The sequence below is a fragment of the Alosa pseudoharengus genome, unplaced genomic scaffold, assembly GCF_046254945.1.
Source record: "Alosa pseudoharengus isolate Yale_2024_CS ecotype anadromous, Long Island Sound unplaced genomic scaffold, YU_APseudo_1.1 YU_APseudo_1.1_scf_4, whole genome shotgun sequence".
NCBI lineage: Eukaryota > Metazoa > Chordata > Actinopteri > Clupeiformes > Clupeidae > Alosa > Alosa pseudoharengus.
In genome coordinates this window covers 402,501-410,000 of record NW_027468774.1, presented here as the reverse complement: position 1 = coordinate 410,000, position 7,500 = coordinate 402,501, and the positions used below count along the sequence as shown (strand labels likewise).

General features: G+C 43.9%; 1 protein-coding gene and 1 long non-coding RNA gene across 4 annotated transcripts in view; both read left to right on the top strand.

Moving 5' to 3' along the window:
• Positions 1-7,500, top strand: part of LOC143102998 (peptidyl-prolyl cis-trans isomerase FKBP10-like) — a 38,502-nt gene that overhangs the window by 18,187 nt on the left and 12,815 nt on the right. For all 3 annotated transcript variants that reach the window (XM_076266781.1, XM_076266782.1, XM_076266783.1), the window contains 2 exons: positions 674-863; positions 1,673-1,818. In XM_076266781.1, coding sequence (XP_076122896.1) covers positions 674-863; positions 1,673-1,818 — 336 coding nt within the window. The remainder of the gene's footprint in view (positions 1-673; positions 864-1,672; positions 1,819-7,500) is intronic.
• On the top strand, positions 5,183-7,330 carry LOC143102359 (uncharacterized). The gene is made up of 3 exons (XR_012982578.1): positions 5,183-5,469; positions 6,806-7,043; positions 7,167-7,330. It is a non-coding gene; the product is annotated as an uncharacterized LOC143102359 (long non-coding RNA).

The following is a 7,500-nucleotide window of genomic DNA, read 5'->3' as shown; positions in this document are numbered from 1 at the left end:
CATCAATACGTCATCGACACGCCTCTTTATGCAGACAGGATTCGATCCCCATTTCTCGCCCATAGACATGAACTACGACGAAGTATCTTGCTCCGCCTTAACAATCTTTGGGTAAACAACACTAATAGCTGGCCTTTATGGAGTTGTTCGGACAGGACTAAGCTTATATTTCAGTTTGCAAACATGAATTCTTACCCTTTGCCTTTCGTTTGAAAAAGCCAAACAGTTTCAATTGTTTTTTGCTGGCCATGTCACGTACTGCAACCTATGACGCTGAACCACCCAGTGAGTTGACAGCAGTAACGTTAGTTGAGAGCACAGATCTGATCTCAGACCAGACCACGAAGCGACCCTCTGCCGCTCTCCACCCACCCCCAGCCCCACCCAGCCCCGCCCCGCCCCGCCCAGCCCACCCCCAGCCCCGCCCAGCCCCGCCCGTTCTGCTTAGTGTTTAGTGTTCGGGATTCCTTGTTCTAACAGGCTACGAGGGATAGAATGCACAACGAAATAAAAAAGTTAAATAACATTTTTTTGGCTACCCGGGCTGAGCTCAATTTACCCCGGGCTGAAGCCCCGGTAAAATCGGCTGGCGACGCCCCTGGTGTGTGTGTGTGTTTAGGTGGTGGTGTCCCCCCATGCCACACTGTTATTTGATGTGTGTGTGTGTGTTTAGGTGGTGGTGTGCCCCCCCATGCCACACTGTTATTTGATGTGGTCCTGGAAGACCTCCACAATGCCAACGACGATGTCGTCGTGGAAACGCTGGAGATTCCAAAGCCCTGTGCCAGGCACTCAGTCTCTGGAGACTTCATCCGCTACCACTACAACGGAACATTCCTCAACGGGCACACCTTCGACAGCAGGTACACCTGTGTGTGTGTGTGTGTGTGTGTGCGCTTGTGAGAGTGTGTGTGTCTACAGGTGAGTTTCTATTACAGGTACTCCGCCCATTACCCAGGTAAAGTGGGCAGGCACAGGACCCATATGCGTTAGCAGTAGGCTAGTGTCCCTAGTGTCCATCCTCCTTAGTGCAGTAGGGTTAGCAGTAGGGTAGTGCACTAGGGTTAGCAGTAGGGTAGGGTTAGCAGTAGGGTAGTGCACTAGGGTTAGCAGTAGGGTAGTGTTAGCAGTAGGGTAGTGCACTAGGGTTAGCAGTAGGGTAGTGCACTAGGGTTAGCAGTAGGGTATTGTTAGCAGTAGGGTAGTGCACTAGGGTTAGCAGTAGGGTATTGCACTAGGGTTAGCAGTAGGCTAGTGTCTATCCTCCTTAGTGCAGTAGGGTTAGCAGTAGGCTAGTGTCCAGTAGGTTAGTGCACTAGGGTGCAGTAGGCTAGTGCACTAGGGTTAGCAGTAGGGTAGTGTACTAGGGTTAACTCTTATTCTCTTGGGCATTCAATCTTGTGGACAGATATTTACTGTCCTATTATTAAGTTTGCAAACGTTAATGTCGCATCATTATTGTTGATTTGCACAATAGTCAGGCATGTTTACATATTTCCATGTCTGATACCCTGTGAGTTGACAGCATAGCATATCTGAAAACCATGCGTGTGAACATCTCCGCCTCTGTTTGTGTGTGTGTGTATTTGTGTGGTGTGTGTGTTTGTGGTGTGTGTGTGTTTGTGTGGTGTGTGTGTTTGTGTTTGTGTGGTTGCTGTGTGTGTGTGTGTAGTTACCGGCGCAACCAGACGTATGACACCTACATTGGTCTGGGCTACGTGATCGTGGGGATGGACAAGGGGCTGCAGGGTGTGTGTGCTGGGGAGAGGAGGCGCATCACTATGCCCCCACACCTGGCCTATGGGGAGCATGGAGCAGGTACACACACACACACACACACACTACACACACACACACCACTATGCCCCCACACCTGGCCTATGGGGAGCATGGAGCAGGTACACACTCACACACACACACACTACACACACACACACCACTATGTCCCCACACCTGGCCTATTGGGAGCATGGAGCAGGTACACACACACACACACATCACTATGCCCCCACACCTGGCCTATGGGGAGCATGGAGCAGGTACACACACACACACACACACACACACACACACCACACTACACACACACACACCACTATGCCCCCACACCTGGCCTATGGGGAGCATGGAGCAGGTACACACACACACACACACACACCACACTACACACACACACACACTCACCACACCTGGCCTATGGGGAGCATGGAGCAGGTACACACACACACACACACTCACTACACCTGGCCTATTGGGAGCATGGAGCAGGTAATCACCACACACACACACACCTGGCCTATGGGGAGCATGGAGCAGGTACACACACACACACACACACACACACACACACTCACCACACCTGGCCTATGGGGAGCATGGCGCAGGTACACACACCACACTAGATTCAAGATTCAAGATTTCTTGTATTACATCTCATTATAGGTTTATAATAGAGTAAAATTCGTTGTGTTTTTTTTCTCCTCAAAAAATAAATAAATGAAAGGGTGTGTGTGTGTGTGTGTGTGTAGGGAAAAAAAAAGTGCCTTGTTGTCTTCAGCATGAGTTCAGCAATCTAATTGCTTGGTGGAAGAAACTACTTTGGAGTATGGTGGTACAAGCTTTCAAGCTTCTATATCGTTTGCCAGATGGTAATAGCTCAAATAGTTCATGGTTGGGATGATAAGGATCATTCAAGATTTTTTTTGCCTTCCTAATGCATCTTCCCTCAAATAACTCCAGTATGGAGGGTAGGTCACAGCCGCATATGGTCTGTGCTGTACGCACAACTTTCTGAAGTGCTTTCCTATTGTATTGAGAGCAGTTCCCATACCATGCGGTTATGGTCCCAGTCAAGATGCTCTTAATGGTGCCTCTGTAAAAAGACCGTAGGATCTTGGGTCGCATACCAAACTTTCTCAATCGTCTGAGGTGGTACAGACGTTGTTGGCCTTTTTTAACAGTGTGCTGAGTGTGACTGTCCCAGGTGAGGTCTTCTGAGATGGTAACGCCCAGGAACTTAAAGTCTCTTAAAGTCTCTTAAAGTCTCTCACCCTCTCCACTGTCTCACCATTGATGTTAATGGCTTCAAACTGTTGTTCTTTCCGCCTGAAGTTTACTATCAACTGGCCTATGGGGAGCATGGAGCAGGTACACACACACACACACACACACACACACCACACTACACACACACACTCACCACACCTGGCCTATGGGGAGCATGGAGCAGGTACACACACTAACACACACCACACTACACACACACACACACTCACCACACTTGGCCTATGGGGAGCATGGAGCAGGTACACACACACACACTAACACACACCACACTAAACACACACACTAACACACACGCACACACACAGACACGTCCACCTCCACTGCAGATTCTTCTCACAGAATCACAGATACTGAATAACGGTTCTGATATCAGTCCACTAGTAATGCTCGGGTCATAGTAATGCTCGGGTCAGTCCACTAGTAATGCTCGGGTCATAGTGATGCTCTGGTCATAGTAATGCTCGGGTCAGTCCACTAGTAATGCTCTGGTCATAGTAATGCTCGGGTCCTGCATCCGTCTGACCCATTTTGGAGATCCAACCTGACACGACCCACACATTGCTAATTTTAATGAGAAGTAACGTGGTTGCACCCATATCATGGAGTTGAGTTTCATAGTGATATCTGCTAGTCAAAGGGGAAGTTTCATAAACTTTATATTACTTTAATGTAGGGGTGTAACGGTTCATGTATTCGTATTGAACCGAAACGGTACGGGTGTCACAGTTCGGTGCATGAATTTACACGGAGAATACACGGTATAAATATACATAAAACTTGTGTGCGGATTAATTAATGTAATGCGCAATTACTGTACGAGAGTTACGAGAGTTCTTTAGCGACACCTAACGCTAATCTGTAGCCTTGCCTTAACTCTGAAGCTCTGATTGGTGACTATGTTATTTTTTTGTCAGGTCGTCGGTTGAGTCAGTCAGTCAGAGATAGCAGCACTAAGCGAGTACCCACAAGAGTTAGAGGATCCGCTGATCTCTTTTAGATCGCAAGTGTGAGAACTTCAGGTACAGTGGTACAGGCGAGAGAGTGGTGGATAAGATGAAACTATGTCGGCGTTGTTCAGCAGTTGTTGGGTATGTGAGTGGAAATATATCGAACATGCTACACATCACCCAGATAGGCTACCAATCACTGAAACAAGAAAAAAAACACTTCCCCTGAGCTTCACCAGCCTTTGGATACACATACAAATAGGGCCAATATGGCTATGGCTTAAATTAAATGATTTCGTAATGACAGAAAGCTATGTAAATTGCGTGGTAATTACCTTTATGTCAGGGTAACTTGTAACTTCTCACATGAGGAGCTGGTAGTGTTAAGTGCATAGACGGTAAAAAAAAAAAGTGTCAACGCTAACCAGGCTAATAAACAAACCATGCTACGGTGAGTTAAAGTCGAAGGGCAAAGTCACGTGACTTCTAGTTGTAGTCTGTTTATGAAATGAAATGAGCAATTTCGTTTTTTTAAAAGAAGGCAAAACAGTGTGATATTTTCACAGTTAGTAGATTATTACTGTACACACACTGAAAAATATTGAGGCAAATTGTAGACCATTCCATATACAACTAAACATGGATGTTGAAGGTCTTGCTTAAGTGGATTTTTAAAATCATTATTCTATGTAATTTGCACTTTCAGAAATAAGAGATGCTGTAGGCCTATTTTCAGTTTTATAGCTGATTGTCTTATTTTGTTTACAAGTTACAGATGGAATCTGGGTACTTATTGTACTGTTTAACCTACATCTTACACACTTCAGGCTGTTGCAGATAGCTCAGGGAAGAGACTGTATGACACTAGGTGGTACAGCCTGAGACATGCACAATAAAAAAAAATGCTTTCTGCATTTTTGTTTTGCTTTTCCCTCCATTGTACCGAACTCGTACCGAACCGTGATGTCCGAACCGAGGTATGAACCGAACCGTGACTTCTGTGTACCGTTACACCCTTACTTTAATGATAGGATGTTGATGATAGGATATTTGCAGCCAATATCGCCAGTGTCTTTTGACTATAGCCTAGGCTACTGTCCTGCACACACACACACACACACTTTTGACTATAGCCTAGGCTACTGTCCTGCTTAGTTTTTCACATAGGACAGCAGAATGTCCCATTCTTACGATAAAAGGATGTTTGCATTTATTTGCCGGTAGACAGATCAGAATTTAACACCCTCTACTGCATACCGTGGCTTTGAGGCAACAAAATACATTTTTAATCCCCACACTGGCCCTTTAAAAGAATATGTCAGATTTTTTTCATGTAGTAACACTAGACACCTCTCTGTCCAATAAAATGATGATTTGAAGTGGGTGTGAGCTTTTGTTTGGGGGAGGAGCAGTCCTTTCAGGAAGTCAAGCCGCATGGGACACAAGGCACAAATTGGTAAGAATATTTTCACTTTTTATCATATTTAAATTGAATAACATAACACAAAAAAATATGTGGATGTGCATGAGTATCCAGAGAAGCTTATTTGATCGATTGGATGCCTATTTTGTGTTTATTTATATGTGAAAACTGTATTTTTTCCTGCGTTGCCTCAAGGCAACACTGTGCAGTTAGTACAAATTTATTCTGGCCATATAATGCATTGGTATGTATAAGTCTGGAGATGTTTATGTATGGTTAAATGACCATAATCAATGTTTTTTTAATTAAAATTCCAATGTATTATATTATGCAATGTAAATATTAATATTTAATAATGATATTTATACAGGAGATGGATATTAATACATTTTATGGAAGAAAGGAGGATGTTGAGGTTAGGGCCATTCCCACTGACAGTGATGACAGTGAGCTTGAGAGTGACAGTGAGGACGACCAGGAGGAATTTGTCAATGAGTCAGGTTTAAAGGTGCGATTTGTAGGATTGTTACCGAACGTTCTGTAGGCCAAAATCAAAACACTGGTGAACGTTCTCAAGACTACCAGACGCGAGCCTCTTCTGGGTTGCCAGAAGACTTAGCTAACGTTAGTTGACCTGCAGCTGCTTTAACGTTTCTCCAACCATGACCCAGCTACACATACGGAAACAGTGAAAACAAAAAATACCTCTCTAACCAACGTAACATATTTAGCTGAAGTTAGCGATGCAGATGAAGTTTAGCCTAGGCTACCTGTCGTGGAGAAATATAGCCAGCTCTGCGTCAGACTTGATATTCTTCGTTTGACGAAGACGTCACCATCTCAGGAAGCTCCTCCGATGTCCACTTAATTTGGAATTTTGGAAATTTGCCTGCCTCTTGTAGGAGTTCATGACTACAACTGACAGCTGTTGACAGTTGGCCTTTTTCTAATTTGGCAACACAAATAGGAGGACGTGTTAGCCCATTATTAATACGCTATTCTAGAATTAATCGTTCAAGACATAAACGACAATTCCAAGAGATTCCGCCCCGTAACTCATTTTTTTCATGGGTTTTACGGGTTATAGTAATGTTGTCAAATAAGCCATTACTTCAATTCATTGTGTTTCCTTACTCTCTGACAACATATGGTGATCATTTTTGGAATGGTTACAGTTTATTTTCCATTATTTCCTACATACTGGACCTTTAAGGGACACTTTTTAGCTCAGGGGTCAGTAAGGGGTCATTTGGAAAAGTGTGTTTGTGTGTGTGTGTGTGCGCGTGCTTGTGTGTGGGTGTCTGTGCATGCATATGGGTGAGTGCAGAATTGTGTGTTTCTAATATGTACTTCCTTTTCTTTTGTTCAGAAGAAAATCAGCCTCAATACGAGTCTGAGACTGAGGAAGAAGAGCAAAATGAAACAGAGGAGATGGATGAAGGGACTCAAGGGAAATCAAATGGAAAAGGAGCGATGCAGGGTACCAGGGTGTAATGGTACACCAAAAGCTATGTGCCGGAAATGCAATGTCCATCTATGCTTTACTACCAATCGCAACTGCTTCCTGAAGTTCGACACAGAATAAACAAGTCAGATCTCTGAATCAGGTGCGTAAGATACTTGAAAGTTCAGGGGTCAATTGTATGTTCATACTGTACGTATGTGTGTATAAAAGCAAATATAACTGTATAAAAGTGGTTAAAATTATGTTTCCTTATTCCTCTGTTTAGGAAACGGTGTAAGACTGAAGTGCGAGCAGGCGAAGAGGGACCAGATGAAATGTCACCTCATAAATAGATTTATTATGGCTATTTTTAATGTTGGCCAGTTCTCTAATAGTCAATATGTTTGTAATGTGTTATTTGTTCACTGGATTGATTAAAATTGTTAAAAAAAATGAATAACATTGTGTAGTTTCCTTGTTTGACTAATATTACTTATTCTAGAAAACCTTGACATTTCTTTACCTTTAACGCACAGTGTTGCCTCAAAGCAACATACCAATATCTGATTGGGGGGGGGTGGGGGGGTCAAATTTTATTGTTGATCTATAATCAGGGACCC